Raw genomic sequence first — 15,724 nt, 5'->3', positions numbered from 1 at the left:
GAATCAACCCAGGACTACACGACAGGACTTGGTCAATGACCTGAAAAGAGCTGGGACCACCGTTTCCAAGGTGACTGTTGGTAACACACTAAGACGTGATGGTTTGAAATCATGCATGGCACGGAAGGTTCCCCTGCTTAAACCAGCACATGTCATGGCCCGTCTTAAGTTTGCCAATGACCATTTGGATGATACAGAGGAGTCATGGGAGAAAGTTTTGTGGTCATATGAGACAAAAATTGAACATTTTTGGTCATAATTCCACTAACCGTGTTTGGAGAAGACGAATGATGAATTTCATCCCAAGAACACCATTCCTACCTGTGAAGCATGGTGGTGGTAGGATCATGCTTTGGGGGTGTTTTTCCTCCACATGGGACAGGACAACTGCACTGTATTAAGGAGAGGATGACCGCGGCCATGTATTGTGAGATTTTGGGGAACAACCTCTTTCCCTCAGTCAGAACATTGAAGATGGGTCGTGGCTGGGTGTTTCAAGATGACAATGACTGGAAATACACAGCCAGGAAAACCAAGGAGTGGCTCCGTAAGAATAATATCAAGGTTCTGGCGTGGCCTAGCCCGTCTCCAGACCTAAACTCAATAGAAAATCTTTGGAGGGAGTTGAAACTCTGTGTTTTTCAGCGAAAGCCCAGAAACCTGTCTGATCTGGAGAGGATCTGTGCGGAGGAGTGGGCCAAAATTCCTCCTGCAGTGTGTGCAAACCTGGTGAACAACTACAGGAAACGTTTGAGCTATGTAATTGCAAACAAAGCCTCCTGTACCAAATATTAACAGCTGCTTGGCAATTTCTCCATAGCCCTTTCCACCCATGTGGAGTTGTACAATTTTGTCTCTGGTGTCTTTGGACAGCTCTTTGGTCTTGGGCATGTTAAAAGTTCGAGTCTTACTGATTGTATGGGGTGGACAGATGTCTTTGAGGGTCAGAATTCTAGCTGATAGACATGTGTTCAAATATTTACTTGCAGCTGTATCACACAAATAAATCTTTGAAAAAAAATAATCATACATTGTGATTTCTGCATTTTTCTTTTTAGATTATCTCTCTCACATTGGACATGCACCTACAATGAAAATTTCAGACCCCTCCATTATTTCCAAGTAGGAGAACTTGCAATATAGCAGGGTGTTCAAATACTTGTTTTCTTCACTGTAATACATGCTATACTGTTATATATGTACAGTACATAGAGCTCTTCAAACTCTGTGGATACAAGTGCATAGATGATCCTAACTACTCATAAAACCCTTTACAATCTTGTCTTTATAAATTTATAATGTTAAAGACACTTTTTACAAATTCATACGTACCTCAGATAATTTGCGTGAATGCAAAATGGTTGCCTCATCCTGGCACGTCATCTTATGGATCCCTCGGTGTTTTGCAATAACATAATGAGGCTCCCTCCAGTAGCATGAACAGTAAAGACTGGTTGTGTGAGAGATTGGAGAGAATATATCAAGGGAAGAGAAATAGAGTAGGAGTTATTTTAAAGGAAGAGCTGCCTAGGAATGTCTTCGAGGTGAAAAGAGTATCATATCGAGCGATGAGGCTGAAATTTGAAATTGTAGAATGTGAATAGTTAGTATTCCCCATAGGAAAGACGTGACCTGGAAGTGCAAGAGAAATTCTGGAAGGAGATAGAATGAAGTAGTTATGAACATCCCAGACAGAGAGAGAGTAGTGATTGGTGCAGATGGTAATGGACACGTTGGTGAAGGAAACAGTGGCGATGAAGATGTGATGGGTAAATAGGGCATCCGGGAAAGGTGTCAGGTCTGTTGCGTAAGAAAAGAGTCTCTAGGATGAAGGGGAAAGTTTATAAAACAGCGGTAAGGCCAGCCATGATGTACGGATTAGACATGGCTGCACTAACGAGACAACAGGAACCAGAACTGGAAGTGGCGGAAAGGAAGATGTTGAGGTTCGCTCTAGGAGTGAGCACTTGGATTGGATTAGAAATGAGTTCATTAGAAGGCCAGCCAAGGTTAGATTTTTGGAGACAAAGTTAGAGAGCGCAGACTTTGATGGTAAGAAGAGAGATACTAACTAAATAGTGGTTGGTTGATGATAGCCCTGCCTGGCAAAAGACCAGGAGGAAGACTGAAGAAAAGGTTGATGGATGATGTGAGAGAAGACATGAGGGCAGTTGGTGTTAGAGAGGAAGATGCAAGAGATAATCTTACATGGAAAAGAATGAGAAACTCTGGCAACCCCTAAGAGAAGTTGAATCAGCCTGTTCGTTTATTCTTGCGATTTCGATGATCAGACTAAGTTTGATGACCAATTCATGCAGATAATGAAAAAACTCCCAATAATTTTTCCTTTCACTGTATACTGCACATATTTAGATCCCATTCTGGTTTTAAATGCAATAAATTGTTCATTCAGTGCAGTCACTGATGGTTCACTTGTCTTCCGGTGTAGTTCCCACTCAGCGATTCTGAGAATCCGCCTGGTGGTCTACCTCGATAAATGCCCCGTTATTGACTTGCAACCAGTCCCGGCTGTTATATGCCTTTTGCCTAACGTCAGATAGGATTAGCTCCAGCCCACTGCAACCCTAAACATATTCCCCGAATGACGTTGTGTGTTAGGTACAGAGTAAACCCTTCAAGGATTTGGGCTGGACTCATTACCTCTGTGGGAATCTATAGGATTCCCTTCATTCCTTCATCCTGCTGTTAAGACCAGCACTAATTAAGAGGACTTCAAGAGGGTCAATGGGACATAATTCAGTCGGAAAAATCGATGATCCCAGCATTTGCTACTCGCTCCGCTGCCACATTGATTTTCTTCTATTCTGGGCATCAAGGTTCACTTCGCATATTGGCCGCTCCGAGCCGAGCAATTCATCTGGGGCCTTAACGTGGCCTTGAGCAGCTCTGCCAGTGCATGAACAAGCTTCTGGAATAGAGATGTGTCACTAATGTGTGTGAACAGCCTTGGCGCTACTCAATGGCGAGCAGATGTAGCCGCCGGCTGAGCCCATTTGTCAGTGCGGCAGAATTAAGGCTGCCGCCGCCCGCTTCGCTTATCATCTGGTCGATGAGGAGAGGCGGTCGACACAGGTGCTGCGCTTGCAAGCGCAGGTGATGCCAATGACGCCGCACACGTGCTGCATCATCAGAGGTTGTTAGAAGGAAAAAAAAAAGTTAAAGAAATATATTTCAACCAATTTCAGGACATCGCATCGACATTGATGCAAGAAATATTACAGGACTCCTTAATAATGTAAATTCTGAGTGGGCCAAAAAAATTAAGCGGGCCACCGGGCCTTACTTTATCCACTCCTGCTCTAACTTGTGAAAGGAATGGAGTGTCAACCCTTGTCTGTTGACATGTACAGGTTGTGCCCTGCAAAAAGACTAGCGACCAATCCAGGGTGGCGAGTCTCCTAAAATAAACTCCAGTTTTCCCTTGACCTTGATTAGGGTCACTGGTAGAAAGTGTGTGGATGCCAATTGGACTCAAAATAAAACTGAAATCAGTTTGTTGTTTTTTTACCTACCAGGCATTAAGCGATGAAAATCCTCAAATAAACATCCATCCATCCATTTTCTTAGCCGCTTATCCTCGAAAGGGTCGCGGGAGTGCTGGAGCCTATCCCAGCTGTCAACGGGCAGGAGGCGGAGTACATCTTGGACTAGTCGCCAGCCAATCACAGGGCACACCGAGACAAACAGTCACGCTCACAATCATACCTAGGGGCAATTTAGAGTTTCCAATTAATGTTGCATGGTTTTGGGATGTGGGAGGGAACCAGAATGCCCAGAGGAAACCCACGCAGGCACGGGGAGAAGATGCAAACTCCACACAGGCGTGTCCGGGATTGAAACAGAGACCTCAGAACTGTGAAGCCAATGCTTTCCAGCTGTGCCACCGTGCCGCCAAATAAACATAAGTAAACCTAATTATTGCTTTTGAATGAAGAATTTAAAAATGTTTCAAATCATTGCAAATAGGGACCAGTAACTTGTCATAATTGAGTGAATCAAAGATTTTGTCCTGAAATGAATAAAAACTGAGGTCACTTAAGCACCGAGGTTCTTTTTACACTTCTAATAGTAAGTTGAGATTTGCATTAGAAACACTAGGTCATGAATATAAAATACATCAAATGAAAGACATTAGGTACATCTGAAAATGAACGCGTGACAACTTATTTTAACTCTGCTGTGCAGTTCGTAACCTTCAAAATGTCATAACTTCATAAAATGCCCTCCTTTATTTTCATTTTCGTGCACATATCCACACATTTGTATTTTTTATTTTAAACCTATCCTCCATTATTCGGAGAAAAACTAATCCACTGTATTTTTGGGGGGCCAAAGCAATACAAAGGTTACTTGGGTGCCTAGGAACTATGTTGAAGTGAGTAGAGGAGCTTCATTTAGATAATATTATTGCTTTTCACCAGCATGTTGCCATTTACAGACAACGGTATCATCTTTTGGGGATGTCAATTGCTTACCGATTTTTGCTATTTATAGGAACGCTGGGTTCCTATCCTGGTTCATTGCACTTTCCGTGACAAAAGTGCAGAAGGCAAAAAAAAAAAAAGACGACAGAGACGGCTCTTTTTCCACATGAACTGAGGTGTTTTTACTGCATTTCCACAACACACAGTAACAAACCAGCATTGCACACTCTCCACTCACGCCGTTGTCAACAATCTCAGAGCGACGCGGGCAATAAAAGCACCCAGTTGATGTTGCGACGGGTCAATACGACACACACAATGGCCGTGGATGTGATCGACAAAACTATAGCGGGCAGGGCCCACTGGCACGGAATCACTGCAGGTGCTTCTACCCATTTAATCATTCGACTGGCACACTTACTCGCCTGTCTGCCACTGTCAGGCGTGCGACACCGCCGTGATGCCGTGCCAGAGCTGGGACAAGTTAAAACGGGACGGGCGGACGGTCCAACATTCCCGCCTCGGTGGTCTCCCTATTACTGCTAACACAACTTTTGTCCTTTTGTTTACATGATAAAAACGTTTACCGTGTTAAATTTTGGAATATGATACTCTTGCAAGTCATATAACGTCCATACAGTATAGATAGACGAATTTTTTTTTTTTAAGTCTGCATACAAGGTAAGCTAGGTGACTATATATGAAGACAACGACTAGAACTTTCACAGCACTGGCATTGGTTAATTTTAAATACAGTACTCAAGCATTGTTAGATTAAGAAAATAACAGAATTAAAAAACGGAAACATAACACGCCAAACAAATAAGCTACAAGTTGGTTTTGCTCTTCTAAAATGTTTCTTTTGTATTTCAATGGCATGATGTACATATTTCTATTGACCATACCAACAAACATAAATGCTATGGGAGTTATCAGTGTTGGATTTCCCTTCAATATACACAAGACCATGCATATCGCTTGTTATTGTTTTAACTTTTCTCTCTCTCTCTCTTTTTTTTTTATTAATTGAAACTAAGACTCAATTCATCACTAATGTGTGGAGATAGCGTTGTCTTCACATAGACTCAGGTAATGATGATTTTAGTCGCTCGCTTCTTGGTGCGCATCCACCTGATTGGATGTTGACAGGTTATGCAAGATGAAAGTGGGGCACCATTTGCAGTGCCCATGGTAAAGGAAAAGGGAGGCTAGGAGAGGTGTGTTGTTACATTTTGGGCTCAGGCAGGGGGTGGTGAGAGGCTGTGTGCCCAAGAGAGAAAGGGGGGGGGGGGATATCAGCTCCGGGGACGACAGCCTTTGAATCCGTCCAGACCTGAGTGGTGGTGCCTGAGTTAATCTGTTTAATGTCCGTCGTCTCTTCCGCAAGCTTCGGTGCTCTGAAAACGCAAAGAAAATCGCATTAGCGTCTGGCAGGCTCGACAACTTGTTTTGCCTCCAAAGTTCTTGAGCTTCTCATGGAAATGAAAGCACAGCTGTCACTTTGGTGCAGGGAATGATGCAGAAAAGTGTGTACAGTGGAACCTCGAAATTCTCACACACTCATTCAAGTCGACCAAAATTTGGGAAATACGCCACTTAGAGTTCTAGATTTTTTTTCCTGCCACATTGCTGTTACAGTGAAGAAAATACGTATTTGAACACCCTTCTATATTGCAAGTTCTCCCACTTAGAAATCATGGAGGAGTCTGAAATTTTCATTGTAGGTGCATGTCCACTGTGATAGAGATAATCTAAAAAGAAAAATCCAGAAATCCCAATGGATGATTTTTTTAATGATTTGTGTGATACAGCTGCAAATAAGTATTTGAACACCTGACTATCAGCTAGACTTCTGAGCCTCAAATACCTGGTAGTCCACTTTTAAAAGTCCACCTCCACTCCATATATTATCCTGAATCAGATGCACCTGTGTGAGGTCATTAGTTGCACAAAGACACCTTTCCACCCCAAACAATCAGTAAGAATCAAACTTGTAACATGGCCAAGACCAAAGAGCTGTCCAAAGACACCAGAGACAAAATTGTACAACTCCACGCGGCTGGAAAGGGCTACGGAGAAATTGCCAAGCAGCTTGGTGAAAAAAAGGTCCACTGTTGGAGCAATCATTAGAAAATGGAAGAAGCTAAACATGACGGTCACTCTCAATCGTAGTGGAGCCCCATGGAAGATATCACCTTGTGGGGTCTCAATGATCCTTAGAAAGGTGAGGAATCAGCCCAGGACTACACCACAGAACTTGGTCAATGACCTGAAAAAAGCTGGGGCCACCGTTTTCAAGGTGACTTTTGGTAATACACTAAGACGTGATGGTTTGAAATCATGCATGGCACGGAAGGTTCCCCTGCTTAAACCAGCACGTCAAGGCTCATCTTAAGTTTGCCAATAACCATTTGGATAATACAGAGGAGTCATGGGAGAAAGTTTTGTGGTCAGATGAGACCAAAATGGAATTTTTTGGTCATAATTCCTCTAACCGTGTTTGGAGGAAGACGAATGATTGAGTTCCATTCCAAGAACATCATCCCTACTCTGAAGCACAGGGGTGGTAAGCGTCATGCTTTGGGGGTGTTTTTCTGCACATGGGACAGGATGACTGCACTGTATTAAGGAGTGGATGACTGCGGCCATGTATTGTGAGATTTTGGGGAACAACCTCTTTCCCTCAGTCAGAACATTGAAGATGGGTCGTGGCTGGGTGTTTCAAGATGACAATGACCGGAAATACACAGCCAGGAAAACCAAGGAGTGGCTGCGTAAGAAGCATATCAAGGTTCTGGCGTGGCCTAGCCAGTCTCCAGACCTAAACCCAATTGAAAATCTTTGGAGGGAGCTGAAACTCCGTGTTTCTCAGTGACAGCCCAGAAAGCTGTCTGATCTAGAGAAGATCTGTGTGGAGGAGTGGACCAAAATCCCTCCTGCAGTGTGTGCAAACCTGGCGAACAACTACAGGAAACGTTTTACCTCTGTAATTGCAAACAAAAGATACTGTACCAAATATTAACATAGGTTTTCTCAGGTGTTCAAATACTCATTTGTAGCTGAATCACACAAATAAATGGTTAAAAAAAATCATAAATTGTGATTTCTGGATTTTTCTTTTTAGATGATCTCTCTCGCAGTAGACATGCACCTACGATGAAAATTTCAGACCCCTCCATGATTTCCACGTGGGAGAACTTGCAATATAGCAGGGTGTTCAAATACTTATTTTCTTCACCCTAGATAGAAACTGCACCAACATGGAACGAAGAGAGAAACGCAACATAATTCTCTGTGTAAAATGCTTTGTAATAATTAATTGATGTCATTTCTTCCTCAACTTCTCTGAGGTTGGTCGGTGATACAAAACATTGGACAATTGCACATGACGCAGCCCCATTGTCGCTTGGCTATTTTTTCTCACATGAGCGGGCGTGTAGCAAGCGCCAAGTGAAAATTTACTTGAATATTTAGTAACTTTACATATTACAAATACATGAGAAATCTGATCTGGTCATTTTGCGTTTATCGTCTGCTGCATTTAAGCCTTCCCGCTTATTTTTCCACAATTAAGCAATGTCAAAGATATGTTTTGCCTTATGTTATGCATAAAAGAATAATTTGGATTTTGACAGAACTGGGAAACAAAAGGACTGGTAGCACTTTTTTTTGGTGTCATTCCTGCAATAGGGGATGGAAAACAGGGAATTAGCTTTGAAGCCTCATTATTGTCTTGACATTATTGCATGTATGAAAAACTTTGGGTGTTGCTGTTTGAAATTTCAATTTAGCAAATGGGAAAATTTCACTGCTGATGATTGCTTTTGACCTCAGAGGTTTCGCTCCATCTTTTATCCGATAGCTGCAGTTTTGCGAGCCCTGTGAATGTGAACTGGGTCAGTAAATGTCTTTGAGAAATGGTGAGAAACGAGTGACTGATGGGTAAATGCTGCCATATTTTTTGTTTTTGCACCGCGATGCTGACGTAGATGAAGTTTGTCTTTCCTCGCTTTGTCTTTGTTTCTGTCTTCTGTTCTTAGGTAGAAGCTGCAAGAAAACAGCCCTGCCCAAGGTTTTCGATTTTTTTTTCCCAGGGCACACCTACTAGGAAAATATTCCAGAAATGATGGAGAGGGATTTCCTCTTCCTCTCTCCTTTCCGAGCCTGCTCATCATGGCCTGGTTTGAGAATGAAAGTTGCTGTTCCTATGGACTCTGAGGTGCCAACGAGCAAAGCACGGACGTAGTGGAGCATTCCTACAAGTGCGTGTGTCATTTTTATGGAATCCTACCAATAATGGTCATGACATGGTCCACTGAAATTGCTTTTGTAAATCAAGTCATTTTACTGATATGACCAGTTGAATTATTGGCAGTTGTGATCCATTAAAAAGTCATAATTGTTTCTCAGACTGTTTTTTACTGTCAAGTGCCGGAAATTATGAGCTGCGACACATTTTCCGAAGATGCAAATTAAATTATTGGCTATATAGGATGCTTCTTCTATTGCCCAGTATGCCTTTTCCATTCAAATACAACATAAATGCATTTTAATGTCTTCAGAGTTCCTTTTTTGGGGTTCTTTTTCAAACACTCCTTTTATTTTTATCGTTAATGCTACTGGAGAGAGCTTCGTTAAATATTGTTGCAATACACCAGTGGGATGTGTGAGGGGAAGGGGCAGGACGGGACAGCCATTTTGCATTCACACAATAGCAGGTGACAAAATAAATGGTGTTATCACTGAAATATGAACAAATATGTATTAATTTGTGTCCATAGTTTGGATAAATTATGCACTTGTATGAGCAGAATTTGAAGGGGAACACATGTAAATTTTGCAAGTCATCCGATTGTTATGAAGTTTTTGGTCTTAATCGTTATCCACTTTTGTCTTGGGAAATAACGAGTGCCTTTACTATGAATGCCCCAAATGTTAAATCATAACTTTTTGAAAACAGGACTTCAAGCTTGGCTGTTTCAGCATGGGATAAATTTACCAATATAAAACAATCCATCTATTTTCCAAAAACTCCTGTCCTCACTGGAATCGAAGGAGGCATGAAAAAAATTGCTAAATTACCGTAATTTCCCACCTGTAAGCCCTGACTTTTTTCACACGCTTTCAATTCTGCGATTTACGCAGTGATGCGGCTAATTTGTGCATTTTTTCCAACGGCCGCAAGAGTGTACTCGACCAGAAAAGGTAAGAGTGAGACTGTGTTGCTGCCGTGTCTCAGTGATTTTTACCGGTATGTTTTTTTTTTTGTTTGTTTTTTGTTTTTTTAACTGGCCCTGTTAGCGATGTGCTAGTGTGTTGCTACTGTGTAGCTGCCGGGGCTGTTTTTTCTTTTTTCCCCCGGTATGTTTTTTTTTTTTTTTTAAACCAGCCCTGTTCATGCTACTGTGTTGTTGCTATGTTAAGCTAAGCTAAGGTACTAAAACTCTTTCTGTGTACCGTCTTTCTTTGTAAATATCTCGTGTTTGAATGTGGGTTTCAATGAGGGCACTTGCGGCTTTTACACAGGTACGGCTTATCTATGTACCAAATGGTATTTCCTTTACAAATGTACTGGGTGAGGTTTATAATCCGGTGCTGTAGGCCAGAAATTATGGTAGATTTTTTTATTTTTTAACAAGTGTCTTTACCATTATTGATCACGTTAAGACGAAAATGCCACAAACACACCGAGCATCCCTTTTCTTATGAAAGAATGATGACGGAATGTGTGCATGAAGTGAACTGACACATCACTAAGCAGCTCTGATTGGCGGAAGCGCAGACGCCGGGCGAGCGGGTCGTGATGCGGCTTACCTTGACAGGGCCGTCCACGGGGTCCAGGCCCTGCTCCGACAGCTGTTTCAAGGCACTTAGAGCAGCCTGAGAAGAGAGGGAAGAACAGATGGTCGAGTGAATGAATGCGCAGGGAGGAAAAACGCAATGGAGTGGGAGGGGAGCGAGTGTCACCCTTCAGCTGCTTTTCAAATAACACTTAACTCTGGGAAAGACAATGCCAGCAGGACGCTTTCCCTTCACTCTCTGTTGTCTTTGGCTCCTCTGTTCTCACTGTTTGTCTAGCGTTATTGGCTTAACATTTCCACTTTATGTCCTTGCTGCCAAGTCAATCTGAGTGAGTGGCATCTGTATTCCTGAATGCCACACCTAGATAAACAGCAGCAGCAAAAAGAACTGTCAATTGTAAGATTTGGTTGCCGCTGTGGACAAATTGAACAATTCTTAATTCAAACACTGTCACCCAATTTTAATTATGGTTGACTTCTTTGCTTTGTGCAGCGAACCGCTATTTATTGCGGGGGGATATGTTCTAGAGCCACCTGTGATAGGTAGGAAAAAAAATGATTCACAGAAAATTTCATTTTATTCTTGAGAGATTAACCCTCACAATAGTTCAATAGCTCAAAATGCAAATTGAAATTATACCCTAACGCGCACTGAGTTGAAAGTAGCACGAAGCCGTTTGCGTATAAAGTCACCTGATGGAAAACATGACAGCTCACGAAAAACCTTTTGAATTGTGCATGTCCATTTGTCAAAAAAGAAAAGTACAGTTGAATGGAATTAAATTTTTTTCCCTATGCTTATTGTGTAAAATAACGATTCCAACTGACACTCTATCAATCTAAAAGGTTACTTACTGTCTCACTACGTGCTGCCAGCAATCTTATCGGCATTTCCATGAAGTCTCACTATGCAGCCGGTATAATTGATTTCTTTTATCTTGTCAGAAACTGGCATGAAACTCCCAACTTCACATCTAACACCTGTGCCAAGTGCTGCTGGAGTGATGCAATCAGGATTTACAACACAATACTTTTGTGGAAACCAACTCAATACCAGGCCATTAATATTACTGAAAATGGGCGAAGAAAAATGTGTTGTTAATGTATTTTCATTACACCGTCGTTTTGGAGCCTCAACATGCAAACCTTTCATAATGGTTCTCAAAGTGATGGATTTTGGGAATGTTTTTGAATGCAAAAGTTTGAGTGTGTTCGCTATTCCGTCTGGAGTTGAGTGAGTACATCACAGTCAAAGCAGTAATACGTAGCAGTATAGATATTTCCGTCAGGATTTGGGCTTCTAATGCACCACTATTATCACCTCAAGAATTTATCAAAGTTCTTATTAATTGATATACTAAAGACACAAATTAAAAAAAAAAAAAAGAGTTCAATCTACAGTGTTTGTTAACAAAGTGTTTTTACAAACTAACACTTGAAGGCCATTTTTGTGTATACATTTTTAAAAAAAACAGTCATAAAGGTTTTAGGTAAGCGCAAATAAGATTTGGATTCAAAACGTGTGTCTTAGTCAAATGAAAACCTCAACTCTTGGATTGGCAGCACTCTTTATGGACCAGCCACTGAGTGGAACCACAAATTGAAACCACTTGAGGGCCACTTCTAGAAACAGGCTCTTGAAGTGTGCCAAGATAAATGGGCCCCATCTGATGTTGTCCAACTTTTGTCATGACACACATCCTTTCTCTATTCCAATGAACAGGTCCAGATGAGCTTGCGTTTTCCCAGTTCCCAACTCCAAGTGTGGGCTGCAGTTAAAGAGTTTATCTCCAAGTTGAGCCTACGCCACAGGATCTGAGCAGTGTGGCGCACATTTAACATCTGTCCTCCTGTTGTACTTGTATAGCCTGCAGATCAGCGGCGTGAGGATTTCATACGTTAACAGCACCCGAGTCGAGCTCCTTTCAACACTTTCATGTTTTCTGTTGAGGAGATTGACGACTAGTTACAAAAAAAAAAAAAAAAAAAAAGGACCGGGAATAATGACACAGCTTGGATCATTAATGCTTGTGGCTCTTATATTAGAATAAAGATAAGAAACTGGTGGCTTTGCTCTACAGATGAGTGAAAAAGTGAACCATAATCAACCAGACAGGCCACCAACATATGTTATCATCTTAACTGTATGGTCCTGAAAAAACTTTTATAGATTAAGATAAATATACTATGAGCTATCCAAATCCCACGTACAGTACACGGTGCACCAATGTGTCTCTTGTGGAACGTGCTTCAAGTACAGAGGATAAGACCAAATATCATCTGTTAAAAACTTGAGAAAAAAAAAAAACAATTATGTGTTTAACACCGGATTATGAGAAACCTAAAGCAGGAAACATTATTAATGACTGAAGGAAGCAAAGGTCAAAATCTGGCTTTTATCCATCAAAGTGACGAAACCAAATCTGCAATGCTTGCACGATCTGTAACAACACAGCAAGACAGGTTTGAGAAATTGTACTGTTGGGACATATTTATTTTTATGAAAATCAAAAGTAATTCCCTATCAGAACATTTTGTTTTTCCTAATCAAAGGAGAGTTACACAAGTTTTAGATTTTTTTTTTTTTTTGGTATCCCATCAAGAATGACCAGGAGAGTCCACGTCTATGAGATGGCTGTGGCTCAGAATCACACCAATCAACTATCAAGTGAGTAATAAACTGTCATGAAAACAAACTTCTTATTTGTTGTATTTATTCAAATCGGGCTTGGGGCCTTTTCCTCCTTGGGTAAATAGCTGAAGCCCATCTGTTTTGGGGGTGGGTCGGGGTGTGTGGAGAATAAACAACCATAAATCAGAGGCTTGACGGTGGCAGAGCTGCTGATATACGACAGGCAGTCATAAGGGCCAAGGCAGTCAGTCTATGGCCCAAAACCTCCACAGAGGCCAGGGTAAATACTGGGCCTATCTGTGGGAATGGAAGCCAGTGATCCCATTATTGTTCTAATGAGATATGTTGGCCATGGTCAGAGGTAGCCATTGGACTCATGCATCGATACAAACAAGCTACGTTTAGTCTGAACCTGTGAAATGCACAGTGGAGATGTTCCATATCCCTGTCATGGTATTCAGTGGAATAAAAAGTATATGACCAGGAGTGGGATTTTTCAGATGAAGAGCAAAAGGGACAAATCTGGGTTATCCCTGGTACGTAAATTAAAGTATTATGAAAACATCAACCAATACTATTCATTTACTAATGAAAAGACACAAATGAAAACATGATTAAAAAGCCCCTAAGTAAGAAATTGCACGTATACCTGAACAATTACATGTCCAGCATTTTACTCTGATAACTGATGACAATTCTGGTTCTGAAAATAAGGATTACATACACTGACGACCCCCCCCCCCGCCTTTTTTTTATAGAATGTTTGGATGAGTTTATATAGTGCCTGCAGCAAAGATTCCAAATTAGAATTTCACATTAGGACTGTGTGATGTTTCCACATGCTTGGGTAGATTTTCTTGGCACTCCAGCTTACTTCCAGTTATTTCAAGGCGTAATTGTTTTTAATCTTACTTTTCAAAGCCTTGGGCATACCCCACCTCAAGTCGAAAGTCACCTTGGATAGACTTTAGCTCACCTGTAACACCAGCCGGGATAATTGCTCTAGAAAACGGATAGATTATTGCAGCTGGCCATTTTTGCAATAAAGCCCATTATATTTCCTGAACAAACAGCAAACTGTTTTTCTCTTCCAGCCTCGTTTCTGAACATTGTAGTTACCATCCTTAGATTGATAAAAATATTTTCCTATGAGCCATGATATTTGTGAAAAACCATGAAACAAGACTGACTCAGTTGGACGTTATGTCAACTTGCCCGCAAGCACAAGACCTTTCATTACTGAAGTCTGCCTCATTAGTCCCTCTTCACCTAGTCTCCTTCCACACCCCAACTTCAGATAAACCGGCACTCACACCGTGCCCACCTCACACATCGGCTCATTCATCCATCTGCTTAGCTGCTCTTAGTTCAAAGGCTTGGACAAGTAGCAGTCAAATGGGCCGCCACCGTCTGAGGACGATCTGCAACCGTAGCTGAGTTCCTGATGCGGAGTGACATGAGCGGCTCATTTTTCTGGGACTGCTGCTCTGTTAATGGCTTCCCCAACAGAGGCTTTGATTCCATCAACGGCTTAGCCAAACAAAAGCCCAGTCTCCCAGGAGTCCGATGCATCGGCCTGATGGATCTAATGGATTGTTAGATCACATTGACCCAGACAAATCGGACTCCTGTGTCACTTCTCGCTACAGGACTGCCTGGTTCTCGTGAAGCATATAGGAAAGGCCTAGTTAAGATGACTGAGGAGATGTAAAAGTAATCTTCAACACCACACTGTTATTACAGACAATGAATGTGAGGCCCCGTAGCTCAGTGGTTAGAGCACTGGTTTGGTAAACCAGGGGTTGTGGGTTCATATCCCACTGGGGCCTCCACTCCCTGAGAAGGGTTGCGTCAGGAAGGGCATCTGGCGTAAAAAAAAAAAAAAAAAAAAAAAAAAAATTGTGCCAAACATATATATGCGTTCATCTGAGATGACACGCTGTGGCGACCCCGAAAGGGACAAGCCGAAAGAAAGAAGTTATTACAATGAATGTGTGCTGTACACCAATCAAATATCAAGCAATCATATGTACAATGGAGAAAATTGGAAAAAAAATTACCCCATCTCAAACTGAACTGTGCTGATTGGTGGAAATTTAGCTGATGATACCATCTCCTACTGTCTAGAAATTCTGAATGTTCAAGTCAAGGGGGATATTATTCTTGTCTGGAGTTCCCTTGTCTTAGTGGATGTGCTGCCTTGGCTTTTATCTAGTTGCAGACACCCTCTTGAGGTTAAACCCATTGACCTGGTCTTAAGATAATCCTGCTATATTTCTGTCGCTACTAAACAGCTTCAGATCCACAAGAATTTGGTCTTACCAAACCCAACAGATTTTTTTTGCTCCAGCCCATGATTGTCACTGGCAGGCTCTCATCTTGGGAATTATAATCCAGTTTTAAATGACAACTGAAGCTAAACAAAGTGCTATACAATCATAGAAATCGAACATACATAAAACATAAGAGATAAAAAAAATGACAAAACTATAAACAATAATAAATAAAAATGAATACAACATTACTTTTGTCAGTAATTCCGTACCCATGTTGGCCACCGGCTGTTCCACGAGCAGCTTGTTGCTGGTCTCAAGCCGGATCAATTTCACAATTCACATACAGGAAGTTGAGAGTTCTACTCCCTTTTTTGCACAGTGTTCAAATTGTGTGTAAATCAGAAAAAGGAACATTGTCTCCAACAAGCAGACTGAGGGCGTTGGGATGGTGAAATTGTAATCTTATGATCACAGTGGCGATGACTTCACTCGTGTTCGTTGCAGCATTTGAAGGCTGAATGTGAACTAATAATTACAGTTTTCTAACAATCGTTTGTTGGTCCATTGGCA

At 41.6% G+C, this 15,724-nt stretch overlaps 1 protein-coding gene across 2 annotated transcripts in view; it reads right to left on the bottom strand.

Moving 5' to 3' along the window:
* Nucleotides 1–4,613: 4,613 nt before the first annotated feature.
* Nucleotides 4,614–15,724, bottom strand: part of stau2 (staufen double-stranded RNA binding protein 2) — an 86,653-nt gene continuing 75,542 nt past the window's right edge. The window contains exons 14-15 of one of the 2 annotated variants that reach the window (XM_061805416.1): nucleotides 10,260–10,325; nucleotides 4,614–5,842 (exon numbers count right to left, since the gene is read on the bottom strand). In XM_061805416.1, the coding sequence (XP_061661400.1) occupies nucleotides 5,807–5,842; nucleotides 10,260–10,325 (102 nt within the window). In that variant the 3' untranslated portion in view covers nucleotides 4,614–5,806. Of the gene's footprint in view, nucleotides 5,843–10,259; nucleotides 10,328–10,443; nucleotides 10,608–15,724 lie in introns of those variants that run through there. The other variant, XR_009792742.1, reaches the window with a different exon arrangement.

The sequence above is a fragment of the Syngnathoides biaculeatus genome, chromosome 19 (genome assembly GCF_019802595.1).
Source record: "Syngnathoides biaculeatus isolate LvHL_M chromosome 19, ASM1980259v1, whole genome shotgun sequence".
In the NCBI taxonomy this organism is placed as follows: Eukaryota; Metazoa; Chordata; class Actinopteri; order Syngnathiformes; family Syngnathidae; genus Syngnathoides; species Syngnathoides biaculeatus.
The sequence above is the reverse complement of the archived record's forward strand: the minus strand, read 5'-3'. Positions and strand labels throughout refer to the sequence as shown.